The 14120-nt window shown below is 45.9% G+C and overlaps 1 protein-coding gene across 1 annotated transcript in view; it reads right to left on the bottom strand.

The window, feature by feature from the left end:
• The window catches only part of LOC118387367 (myosin heavy chain, fast skeletal muscle-like), a 28267-nt gene that overhangs the window by 713 nt on the left and 13434 nt on the right, over positions 1–14120 (bottom strand). Inside the window, exons 33-39 of the mRNA XM_035775651.2 lie at positions 3812–4120; positions 3475–3678; positions 1446–1571; positions 1039–1209; positions 653–757; positions 474–569; positions 209–340 (exon numbers count right to left, since the gene is read on the bottom strand). Coding sequence (XP_035631544.1) covers positions 209–340; positions 474–569; positions 653–757; positions 1039–1209; positions 1446–1571; positions 3475–3678; positions 3812–4120 — 1143 coding nt within the window. The remainder of the gene's footprint in view (positions 1–208; positions 341–473; positions 570–652; positions 758–1038; positions 1210–1445; positions 1572–3474; positions 3679–3811; positions 4121–14120) is intronic.

Below are 14120 nucleotides of genomic sequence, written 5' to 3'. Positions count from 1 at the left end.
TCTTGTGGATTTATATTGTAATTGACAGGTGGAATTGTTGCATATAGCTCCTTTAATTGTGTCCAATAATAATTTTGGCCATGTTAATGCAGCCAAACTATTATTTGTTTTGAATTAGGTTTAATCTGAGTCTGTGACAGCCTTTATTGATCATGATGAAGTCTTACTTGAACATTATTCAGATGTAGGTTTAAAAGCAGATCTTTACCTTTCCAGAGTCACGGCTCTTGACTCTGAGCTTGTTGACCTGGGACTCTGCAATGTCAGCGCGTTCCTCAGCCTCCTCCAGCTCATGCTGTACCTTACGGAACTTAGACATGTGCTGGTTGGCTTGTTCCTCCTGGGAGGAGGGACAAAGAACCACAGTGGTTTATTCAGGATGGCATATTTGTTTCTTGCTTTGCTTACTATGGCCAAGTTCACTACACAACTTAAAACCATTATACTTGCTATACATTTTTGGCCAAACTCACCGCTTCCTCAGCCTGCCTCTTGTAGGCCTTCACTTTAAGCTGCAGCTTTTCTACTAGATCCTGAAGTCTGATAATATTCTTATTGTCCTCCTCAGTCTGTGGGCAGAAGTAGATGTATCAGTGTCCATCCTTTCATACACATCTGTCTGTATTACTGTGTGTTAAGGTGCTTTTCTTACTTGGTATGTGAGCTCCTTGACTCTGCGCTCGTACTTGCGGACTCCCTTAACTGAGTCTACACCTCTTCTCTGCTCGGACTCCACCTCAGCCTCCAGCTCACGTACCTTCACAGATGAAATGGTCATGTTATTTTACGAGGAGGAATCAGTTTCAAATCACTGCAAATAAATAGAGGTATTTCCTCCAGGCTAACGTCAAGACATGGTGTTGACGAAAGTTACAGACTTTGTTCAGATACTCAACTATCACATAGGCTTTGTCTCTTCCTATGTCCTTTTTGCAAATTTAATGGGAGGGTTTGTAATGATAATGACAGTATCATTATCCACATGGGTTATTGAAAGCAAATTGTTTACCCCATCTTCTAAATGCCTAAATAACTCACCTTGGTCTCCAGTTTGTGGAGCTGCTTCTTGCCTCCCTTCATGGCCAGATTCTCAGCCTCATCCAGACGGTGCTGCAGGTCCTTGACTGTGACCTCCAGGTTCTTCTTCATCCTCTCCAGGTGAGAACTGGTGTCCTGCTCCTTCTTCAGCTCCTCAGCCATCATGGCCGCCTGAAATATCATTAAATAGGTTTAATGAAGGTTAGACCTTATGGCAACACAGACAGGTTTTCCTGTAATGATCTGATAACCGCATGTCTTGACTTGGTTATTCTGCTGTTATTAACTGTTGCGCTCATAAAATCTTATGAAAAAAACTGATAGTTAGAATTTGATACAGATCAAACACTTTCATGTGGTTAGCCTGGAGACCTTGTACTGTGTTTTGGCCAAACATATGGACTCACATCAGTGATGGCCTTCTTGGCCTTCTCTTCTGCGTTTCTGGCCTCGTGGATGATGTCGTCCACCTCTCCTTGCACCTGCACCAGGTCAGCCTCCAGCTTCTTCTTAGTGTTCAGAAGGTTGGTGTTCTGGAGGAGGAAATATACATCAATCAATGACTGGCTGAAACGCCTTCTCAAGACAATATATCAGTCACACCATGGAAATCAATCTCCCATAAATCAATCTCTTCAATGCTAAGATTGTTAAAAGAAGAAATATTTAAAAAGGGGCTTTTAATCAAGTATTTAGGTAATTAATTTCCTTTGATGTACTTTATAAAGTATGCTATAGTATCTGAAATGGCATGGATGTGCGGCGCATACGGAAAGTATTCAGACCCTTTGATGTTTTCCACATTTTGTTACAATTACAACCATGTTCTAAAATTGCCCCCCTCAAACTACACACAATTCTCCATAATGACAAAGTAAAAACTGTTAAGACTTTTTTGCTAATTTATTTTAAAAAATTAAACTGAAATATCACATTTACATAACTATTCAGACCCTTTACTAAGTTCTTTGTTGAAGCACCTTTGGCAGCGATTACAGTCTCAAGTCTTCTTGGGTATAACGCTACAAGGTTGGCACACCTGTATCTGGGGAGTTTCTTCACTCAAGTACATTCAAGGACTTGTCCTGAAGCCACTCCTGCAATGTCTTGGCTGTGTGCTCAGGGTTGTTGTCCTGTTAGAATGTGAACCTTTGACCCGGTCCTGTGAACCTTTGACCCGGATCTCTCCTTGATTCTGACTAGTCTCCCAGTACCTGCAGCCACCACCATTCACCGTAGGGAGGGAGCCAGGTTTCCTCCAGACGTGATGCTTGGCATTCAGGCCAAAGAGTTCAATATTAGTTTCATCAGAGCAGATAGACCATGAGAAACAAAACTAAGAGTCTTTAGGTGCCTTTTGGCAAACTCCAAGTGGGCTGTCATGTGCCTTTCACTGAGGAGAGGCTTCCGTCTGCAGCACTCCACCAATCAGGCCTTCATGGTGGAGTGCTGCAGAGATGGTTGTCTTCCTGGAATGTTCTCCCATCTCCACAGAGGAACTCTGGAGCTCTGTCAGAGTGACCATCAGGTTCTTGGTCACTCACTGACCTAGGCCCTTCTCCCCCGATTGCTCAGGTAGGCTGGGTGGCCAGCTCTAGGAAGAGTCTTGGTGGTTTCAAACTTCTTCCATTTAAGAATGATGAAGGCCACTGTGTTCTTGGGGACCTTCAATGCTGCAAAAATGTTTTGGTACCCTTCCCTAGATCTGTGCCTCGACACAATCCTGTTTTGGAGCTCTACAGACAATTCCTTTGACCTCATGGCTTGTTTTTTTCTCTGACATGCACTGTCAACTGTGGGACCTTATATAGACAGGTGTGTGCCTTTCCAAATCATGCCCAATCAATTGAATTTACCACAGGTGGACTCCAATCAAGTCGTAAAAACATCAAGGATGATCAATGGAAACAGGATGTACCTGAGCTCAATTTCAAGTCTCATAGCAAAGGGTCTGAATACTTATGTAAATAAGGTATTTATGTTTTTCTAATATTTATACATTTCTAAAAACCTGTTTTCGCTTTGTCATTATGGGGTATTGTTAATTATTCTCAAATCCATTTGAGAATAATGTAACAAAATTTGGAAAAGGTCAAGGGGTCTGAATACATTCCGAATGCACTGTGTGTCTAGAATGAGCTAAAATAGGACATGACAAAGATTGTCATGAAAGGCATGTTGGAGACAACTGTTTAATTTGGTTCCATTAAGTGGAAGTTCCATTTGTCTCCCCATGTGCAGATATACTCCCTGAAAAATCTTTAGATTTATGAAACCACTGTCTAGTCCCTTTTTACCTTATCCCCAAATAATGTTGTCACATACACTGGATAGGTGCTGTGAAATGTATTGTTTTACAGGGTCAGCCATAGTAGTACGGCTTTCTAGGCATATTCCTCATATCATCACACTGCCAATGAGTGACCAGACCCGTACCTGAGAGTGGAGCAGTCCCACACGCTCACTGGCGTCCACCAGCTCTTGCTCAGCCACTTTGCGGCCTCTCTCAGTCTGCTCCAGAGCAGCCCTTAGCTCCTCAATCTCTGTCATCATCAGACCGTTCCTGCGTTCCACCATGGCGGCCTGCTCCTTCATGTCTTCTGACTCACGGACAGCGTCATCAAGGAGAATTTGGGCATCCTGGAATTCAAAACGACAGAGCGTGGACGTGTGAATGTTGTCTTTATGAAAAATGTGACTGCTTTTCTAATTTATTACATTGCTGGATTAATCTGAGACCAAAACAAATCAGTCACAAGTTGACATTCTTTACCTTAAGTTGTCCCTGGACATTTCTCAGCTGTTTCGTTGCATCAGTGGCCTGTCTATTGGCGTGGCTCAGCTGCATCTCCATCTCATTCAGGTCTCCATCCATCTTCTTCTTCACCCTCAGGGCGTCGCTCCTGCTGCGGACCTCAGAGTCCAGTGTGTTCTGCATAGATTCTATAATCCGCTGGCTGTTCTTCTTGATCTGCTCCATCTCCTCGTCCTTCTCTGCCAGCTTCCTGTCCACCTCACCCTTGATCTGGTTCAGCTCCAGCTGCACATGCAGAATCTTGGATTCCTCGTGCTCCAGTGTTCCCTGGACAAATACAAGTGATTTGTCACAGAATTCTTGACATCGGAGGTTTTCCCAGCAATTAAAACATTATAAGACTTGGAGACAGCTAAAAGTAACAATTGTCTCTCCCTTGTGTTTATAAGACCTAAAGCAGTTGCATAAATCAAAAAGTGGCCCACTCTTCACAATGTGCATAAAGATGGCAGAACACAGGTATGACGTCGTTGTTCGTACACTACAATCCTAGTTTTTAAAACTATGGGGCACAACATGGTTCAATGTGCCAATAAATCAACAATCTACTATCATATATATACATATACACATATACACATATATATGCCGATGTCTGGGAGCTAGAATTAGGATCATGTATACTGTGCTAATGTTTCAAGTTTTAAAGTCACATGTACACAAGTACAGTGAAATGCCTTTCTTGCAAACTCAAAACCCAACAATAATAATCAGTAGCTATGTATTACTAGAAAAAAAACACATGAGAAAAAGGAATAGGAAATATGAATACACAATAAAGTAAGTAAACATACTATATACAGGAAATATCAATTCAATACCATATGTTCATGTGCAGGGATCCTGTGGTGATGGAGGTAGATATGTATAGGGGTAAGATGACAGGGATACTGGAGTGATGGCGGTAGATATGTATAGGGGTAAGGTGACAGGATACTGGGGTGATGGAGGTAGATATGTATAGGGGTAAGGTGACAGGATACTGGAGTGATGGAGGTAGATATGTATAGGGGTAAGGTGACAGGATACTGGGGTGATGGAGGTAGATATGTATAGGGGTAAGGTGACAGGGATACTGGGGTGATGGCGGTAGATATGTATAGGGGTAAGGAGACAGGGATACTGGAGTGATGGAGGTAGATATGTATAGGGGTAAGGTGACAGGATACTGGAGTGATGGAGGTAGATATGTATAGGGGTAAGGTGACAGGGATACTGGAGTGATGGCGGTAGATATGTATAGGGGTAAGGTGACAGGGATACTGGGGTGATGGAGGTAGATATGTATAGGGGTAAGATGACAGGGATACTGGGGTGATGGAGGTAGATATGTATAGGGGTAAGGTGACAGGGATACTGGGGTGATGGCGGTAGATATGTATAGGGGTAAGGTGACAGGGATACTGGGGTGATGGAGGTAGATATGTATAGGGGTAAGGTGACAGGGATACTGGGGTGATGGAGGTAGATATGTATAGGGGTAAGATGACAGGGATACTGGGGTGATGGAGGTAGATATGTATAGGGGTAAGGTGACAGGGATACTGGGGTGATGGAGGTAGATATGTATAGGGGTAAGATGACAGGGATACTGGGGTGATGGAGGTAGATATGTATAGGGGTAAGGTGACAGGGATACTGGAGTGATGGAGGTAGATATGTATAGGGGTAAGGTGACAGGATACTGGGGTGATGGAGGTAGATATGTATAGGGGTAAGGTGACAGGGATACTGGGGTGATGGAGGTAGATATGTATAGGGGTAAGGTGACAGGGATACTGGAGTGATGGAGGTAGATATGTATAGGGGTAAGGTGACAGGGATACTGGGGTGATGGAGGTAGATATGTATAGGGGTAAGGTGACAGGGATACTGGGGTGATGGAGGTAGATATGTATAGGGGTAAGGTGACAGGGATACTGGGGTGATGGAGGTAGATATGTATAGGGGTAAGGTGACAGGGATACTGGGGTGATGGAGGTAGATATGTATAGGGGTAAGGTGACAGGGATACTGGGGTGATGGAGGTAGATATGTATAGGGGTAAGGTGACAGGGATACTGGGGTGATGGAGGTAGATATGTATAGGGGTAAGGTGACAGGGATACTGGGGATGGATGATATGATAGGGGTAGATATGTATAGGGATATGTAAGGTGACAGGGATACTGGGGTGATGGCGGTAGATATGTATAGGGGTAAGGTGACAGGGATATGGAGGTGATATGTATAGGGGTACTGGAGTGATGGAGGTAGATATGTATAGGGGTAAGGTGACAGGGATACTGGGGTGATGGAGGTAGATATGTATAGGGGTAAGGTGACAGGATACTGGGGTGATGGAGGTAGATATGTATAGGGGTAAGGTGACAGGGATACTGGGGTGATGGAGGTAGATATGTATAGGGGTAAGGTGACAGGATACTGGGGTGATGGAGGTAGATATGTATAGGGGTAAGGTGACAGGATACTGGAGTGATGGAGGTAGATATGTATAGGGGTAAGGTGACAGGGATACTGGAGTGATGGAGGTAGATATGTATAGGGGTAAGGTGACAGGGATACTGGGGTGATGGAGGTAGATATGTATAGGGGTAAGGTGACAGGGATACTGGGGTGATGGAGGTAGATATGTATAGGGGTAAGGTGACAGGGATACTGGAGTGATGGAGGTAGATATGTATAGGGGTAAGGTGACAGGGATACTGGGGTGATGGAGGTAGATATGTATAGGGGTAAGGTGACAGGATACTGGAGTGATGGGGGTAGATATGTATAGGGGTAAGGTGACAGGGATACTGGGGTGATGGCGGTAGATATGTATAGGGGTAAGGTGACAGGGATACTGGGGTGATGGAGGTAGATATGTATAGGGGTAAGGTGACAGGGATACTGGGGTGATGGCGGTAGATATGTATAGGGGTAAGGTGACAGGGATACTGGGGTGATGGAGGTAGATATGTATAGGGGTAAGGTGACAGGGATACTACTGGGGTGATGGAGGTAGATATGTATAGGGGTAAGGTGACAGGATACTGGGGTGATGGAGGTAGATATGTATAGGGGTAAGGTGACAGGATACTGGAGTGATGGAGGTAGATATGTATAGGGGTAAGGTGACAGGGATACTGGGGTGATGGAGGTAGATATGTATAGGGGTAAGGTGACAGGATACTGGAGTGATGGAGGTAGATATGTATAGGGGTAAGGTGACAGGGATACTGGAGGGGTGATGGAGGTAGATATGTATAGGGGTAAGGTGACAGGGATACTGGGGTGATGGAGGTAGATATGTATAGTATAGGGGTAAGGTGACAGGGATACTGGGGTGATGGAGGTAGATATGTATAGGGGTAAGGTGACAGGGATACTGGGGTGATGGAGGTAGATATGTATAGGGGTAAGGTGACAGGGATACTGGGGTGATGGAGGTAGATATGTATAGGGGTAAGGTGACAGGGATACTGGGGTGATGGAGGTAGATATGTATAGGGGTAAGGTGACAGGGATACTGGAGTGATGGAGGTAGATATGTATAGGGGTAAGGTGACAGGGATACTGGGGTGATGGAGGTAGATATGTATAGGGGTAAGGTGACAGGGATACTGGGGTGATGGAGGTAGATATGTATAGGGGTAAGGTGACAGGATACTGGAGTGATGGAGGTAGATATGTATAGGGGTAAGGTGACAGGGATACTGGGGTGATGGAGGTAGATATGTATAGGGGTAAGGTGACAGGGATACTGGGGTGATGGAGGTAGATATGTATAGGGGTAAGGTGACAGGATACTGGAGGTGATGGAGGTAGATATGTATAGGGGTAAGGTGACAGGGATACTGGGGTGATGGAGGTAGATATGTATAGGGGTAAGGTGACAGGGATACTGGGGTGATGGAGGTAGATATGTATAGGGGTAAGGTGACAGGATACTGGAGTGATGGAGGTAGATATGTATAGGGGTAAGGTGACAGGGATACTGGGGTGATGGAGGTAGATATGTATAGGGGTAAGGTGACAGGATACTGGAGTGATGGAGGTAGATATGTATAGGGGTAAGGTGACAGGATACTGGGGTGATGGAGGTAGATATGTATAGGGGTAAGATGACAGGGATACTGGGGTGATGGAGGTAGATATGTATAGGGGTAAGGTGACAGGGATACTGGGGTGATGGAGGTAGATATGTATAGGGGTAAGGTGACAGGATACTGGAGTGATGGAGGTAGATATGTATAGGGGTAAGGTGACAGGATACTGGGGTGATGGAGGTAGATATGTATAGGGGTAAGATGACAGGGATACTGGGGTGATGGAGGTAGATATGTATAGGGGTAAGGTGACAGGGATACTGGGGTGATGGAGGTAGATATGTATAGGGGTAAGGTGACAGGATACTGGAGTGATGGAGGTAGATATGTATAGGGGTAAGGTGACAGGATACTGGGGTGATGGAGGTAGATATGTATAGGGGTAAGGTGACAGGGATACTGGGGTGATGGAGGTAGATATGTATAGGGGTAAGGTGACAGGGATACTGGGGTGATGGAGGTAGATATGTATAGGGGTAAGGTGACAGGGATACTGGGGTGATGGAGGTAGATATGTATAGGGGTAAGGTGACAGGATACTGGGGTGATGGAGGTAGATATGTATAGGGGTAAGGTGACAGGGATACTGGGGTGATGGAGGTAGATATGTATAGGGGTAAGATGACAGGGATACTGGGGTGATGGAGGTATATATGTATAGGGGGGATACTGGTGACAGGGATACTGGAGGTGATGGAGGTAGATATGTATAGGGGTAAGGTGACAGGGATACTGGGGTGATGGAGGTAGATATGTATAGGGGTAAGATGACAGGATACTGGGGTGATGGAGGTAGATATGTATAGGGGTAAGGTGACAGGGATACTATAGGGGTAAGTGACAGGGGAGTGATGGAGGTAGATATGTATAGGGGTAAGGTGACAGGGATACTGGGGTGATGGAGGTAGATATGTATAGGGGTAAGGTGACAGGGATACTGGGGTGATGGAGGTAGATATGTATAGGGGTAAGGTGACAGGGATACTGGAGTGATGGAGGTAGATATGTATAGGGGTAAGGTGACAGGATACTGGAGTTAAGGTGACAGGGATACTGGGGTGATGGAGGTAGATATGTATAGGGGTAAGGTGACAGGGATACTGGAGTGATGGAGGTAGATATGTATAGGGGTAAGGTGACAGGGATACTGGGGTGATGGAGGTAGATATGTATAGGGGTAAGGTGACAGGGATACTGGGGTGATGGAGGTAGATATGTATAGGGGTAAGGTGACAGGATACTGGGGTGATGGAGGTAGATATGTATAGGGGTAAGGTGACAGGGATACTGGGGTGATGGAGGTAGATATGTATAGGGGTAAGGTGACAGGATACTGGAGTGATGGAGGTAGATATGTATAGGGGTAAGGTGACAGGGATACTGGAGTGATGGAGGTATATATGTATAGGGGTAAGGTGACAGGATACTGGGGTGATGGAGGTAGATATGTATAGGGGTAAGGTGACAGGGATACTGGGGTGATGGAGGTAGATATGTATAGGGGTAAGGTGACAGGATACTGGAGTGATGGAGGTAGATATGTATAGGGGTAAGGTGACAGGGATACTGGAGATGATGGAGGGGATAGATATGTATAGGGGTAAGATGACAGGGATACTGGGGTGATGGAGGTAGATATGTATAGGGGTAAGGTGACAGGGATACTGGGGTGATGGAGGTAGATATGTATAGGGGTAAGGTGACAGGGATACTGGGGTGATGGAGGTAGATATGTATAGGGGTAAGGTGACAGGGATACTGGGGTGATGGAGGTAGATATGTATAGGGGTAAGGTGACAGGATACTGGAGTGATGGAGGTAGATATGTATAGGGGTAAGGTGACAGGGATACTGGAGTGATGGAGGTAGATATGTATAGGGGTAAGGTGACAGGGATACTGGAGTGATGGAGGTAGATATGTATAGGGGTAAGGTGACAGGATACTGGAGTGATGGAGGTAGATATGTATAGGGGTAAGGTGACAGGGATACTGGAGTGATGGAGGTAGATATGTATAGGGGTAAGGTGACAGGGATACTGGAGTGATGGAGGTATATATGTATAGGGGTAAGATGACAGGATACTGGAGTGATGGAGGTAGATATGTATAGGGGTAAGGTGACAGGGATACTGGAGTGATGGAGGTATATATGTATAGGGGTAAGGTGACAGGGATACTGGAGTGATGGAGGTAGATATGTATAGGGGTAAGGTGACAGGGATACTGGGGTGATGGAGGTAGATATGTATAGGGGTAAGATGACAGGGATACTGGGGTGATGGAGGTATATATGTATAGGGGTAAGGTGACAGGGATACTGGAGTGATGGAGGTAGATATGTATAGGGGTAAGGTGACAGGGATACTGGAGTGATGGAGGTATATATGTATAGGGGTAAGATGACAGGATACTGGAGTGATGGAGGTAGATATGTATAGGGGTAAGGTGACAGGGATACTGGGGTGATGGAGGTAGATATGTATAGGGGTAAGGTGACAGGGATACTGGGGTGATGGAGGTAGATATGTATAGGGGTAAGGTGACAGGGATACTGGGGTGATGGAGGTAGATATGTATAGGGGTAAGGTGACAGGATACTGGAGTGATGGAGGTAGATATGTATAGGGGTAAGGTGACAGGGATACTGGAGTGATGGAGGTAGATATGTATAGGGGTAAGGTGACAGGATACTGGAGTGATGGAGGTAGATATGTATAGGGGTAAGGTGACAGGGATACTGGAGTGATGGAGGTAGATATGTATAGGGGTAAGATGACAGGGATACTGGAGTGATGGAGGTAGATATGTATAGGGGTAAGGTGACAGGATACTGGGGTGATGGAGGTAGATATGTATAGGGGGAAGGGGACAGGGATACTGGAGTGATGGAGGTAGATATGTATAGGGGTAAGGTGACAGGATACTGGAGTGATGGAGGTAGATATGTATAGGGGTAAGGTGACAGGGATACTGGGGTGATGGAGGTAGATATGTATAGGGGTAAGGTGACAGGGATACTGGGGTGATGGAGGTAGATATGTATAGGGGTAAGGTGACAGGGATACTGGGGTGATGGAGGTAGATATGTATAGGGGTAAGGTGACAGGGATACTGGGGTGATGGAGGTAGATATGTATAGGGGTAAGGTGACAGGATACTGGAGTGATGGAGGTAGATATGTATAGGGGTAAGGTGACAGGGATACTGGGGTGATGGAGGTAGATATGTATAGGGGTAAGGTGACAGGATACTGGGGTGATGGAGGTAGATATGTATAGGGGTAAGGTGACAGGGATACTGGGGTGATGGAGGTAGATATGTATAGGGGTAAGGTGACAGGATACTGGAGTGATGGAGGTAGATATGTATAGGGGTAAGGTGACAGGATACTGGAGTGATGGAGGTAGATATGTATAGGGGTAAGGTGACAGGATACTGGAGTGATGGAGGTAGATATGTATAGGGGTAAGGTGACAGGGATACTGGGGTGATGGAGGTAGATATGTATAGGGGTAAGGTGACAGGGATACTGGGGTGATGGAGGTAGATATGTATAGGGGTAAGGTGACAGGGATACTGGGTGATGGAGGTAGATATGTATAGGGGTAAGGTGACAGGATACTGGGGTGATGGAGGTAGATATGTATAGGGGTAAGGTGACAGGGATACTGGGGTGATGGAGGTAGATATGTATAGGGGTAAGATGACAGGGATACTGGGGTGATGGAGGTAGATATGTATAGGGGTAAGGTGACAGGATACTGGGGTGATGGAGGTAGATATGTATAGGGGTAAGGTGACAGGGATACTGGGGTGATGGAGGTAGATATGTATAGGGGTAAGGTGACAGGATACTGGAGTGATGGAGGTAGATATGTATAGGGGTAAGGTGACAGGGATACTGGGGTGATGGAGGTAGATATGTATAGGGGTAAGGTGACAGGGATACTGGGGTGATGGAGGTATATATGTATAGGGGTAAGGTGACAGGATACTGGAGTGATGGAGGTATATATGTATAGGGGTAAGGTGACAGGGATACTGGAGTGATGGAGGTAGATATGTATAGGGGTAAGATGACAGGGATACTGGGGTGATGGAGGTAGATATGTATAGGGGTAAGGTGACAGGATACTGGGGTGATGGAGGTAGATATGTATAGGGGTAAGATGACAGGGATACTGGGGTGATGGAGGTAGATATGTATAGGGGTAAGGTGACAGGATACTGGAGTGATGGAGGTAGATATGTATAGGGGTAAGGTGACAGGGATACTGGGGTGATGGAGGATATAGATATGTATGGAGGTAGATATGTAAGGGTGACAGGATACTGGGGTGATGGAGGTAGATATGTATAGGGGTAAGGTGACAGGGATACTGGGGTGATGGAGGTAGATATGTATAGGGGTAAGGTGACAGGGATACTGGGGTGATGGAGGTAGATATGTATATGGGTAAGGTGACAGGGATACTGGGGTGATGGAGGTAGATATGTATAGGGGTAAGGTGACAGGGATACTGGGGTGATGGAGGTAGATATGTATAGGGGTAAGGTGACAGGATACTGGAGTGATGGAGGTAGATATGTATAGGGGTAAGGTGACAGGGATACTGGAGTGATGGAGGTAGATATGTATAGGGGTAAGGTGACAGGATACTGGGGTGATGCAGGTAGATATGTATAGGGGTAAGGTGACAGGATACTGGAGTGATGGAGGTAGATATGAATAGGGGTAAGGTGACAGGGATACTGGGGTGATGGAGGTAGATATGTATAGGGGTAAGGTGACAGGATACTGGAGTGATGGAGGTAGATATGTATAGGGGTAAGGTGACAGGGATACTGGGGTGATGGAGGTAGATATGTATAGGGGTAAGGTGACAGGGATACTGGGGTGATGGAGGTAGATATGTATAGGGGTAAGGTGACAGGGATACTGGAGTGATGGAGGTAGATATGTATAGGGGTAAGGTGACAGGGATACTGGAGTGATGGAGGTAGATATGTATAGGGGTAAGGTGACAGGATACTGGGGTGATGGAGGTAGATATGTATAGGGGTAAGGTGACAGGGATACTGGGGTGATGGAGGTAGATATGTATAGGGGTAAGGTGACAGGATACTGGAGTGATGGAGGTAGATATGTATAGGGGTAAGGTGACAGGGATACTGGGGTGATGGAGGTAGATATGTATAGGGGTAAGGTGACAGGGATACTGGGGTGATGGAGGTAGATATGTATAGGGGTAAGGTGACAGGGATACTGGGGTGATGGAGGTAGATATGTATAGGGGTAGGGGTAGGTGACAGGGATACTGGGGTGATGGAGGTAGATATGTATAGGGGTAAGGTGACAGGGATACTGGAGTGATGGAGGTAGATATGTATAGGGGGAGGTAGATAAGGTGACAGGGATACTGGGGTGATGGAGGTAGATATGTATAGGGGTAAGGTGACAGGGATACTGGAGTGATGGAGGTATATATGTATAGGGGTAAGGTGACAGGATACTGGAGTGATGGAGGTAGATATGTATAGGGGTAAGGTGACAGGGATACTGGAGTGATGGAGGTAGATATGTATAGGGGTAAGGTGACAGGGATACTGGGGTGATGGCGGTAGATATGTATAGGGGTAAGGTGACAGGGATACTGGGGTGATGGCGGTAGATATGTATAGGGGTAAGGTGACAGGGATACTGGGGTGATGGCGGTAGATATGTATAGGGGTAAGGTGATTAGGCAACAGGATATAAGATAAACAGAGTATCAGCAGCTTGTATGCTCCCGAGTGGTGCAGTGGTCTGAGGCACTGCATCTCAGTGCCTCACTACAGACACCCTGGTTTGACTCCAGGCTGTATCCCAACCGGGCGTGATTAGTAGTCCCATAGGGCGGCGCACGATTGGACCAGCGCCGTGGGGTTTTGGCCGGTGTAGGCCGTCATTGTAAATAAGAATTTGTTCTTCACTGACTTGCCTAGGTAAATAAAGGTTAAATAAAAATATATATAATAAAGTATGTGAGTGGGTGTGTAGAGTCAGTATAATGTTATGTGTGAGTGAGCAGATGATGGAGTGAGTGTGTGTGTGAGAGTGGGTAGGGTCCTGTGAGTGTGTGTGTGTGAGAGTGGGTAGGGTCCTGTGAGTGTGTGTGTGTGAGAGTGGGTAGG

Source organism: Oncorhynchus keta, chromosome 9 (genome assembly GCF_023373465.1).
Source record: "Oncorhynchus keta strain PuntledgeMale-10-30-2019 chromosome 9, Oket_V2, whole genome shotgun sequence".
Lineage (NCBI taxonomy): Eukaryota > Metazoa > Chordata > Actinopteri > Salmoniformes > Salmonidae > Oncorhynchus > Oncorhynchus keta.
Note: the sequence above shows the minus strand (reverse complement) of the source record. Positions and strands in the feature narration are given on the sequence as shown.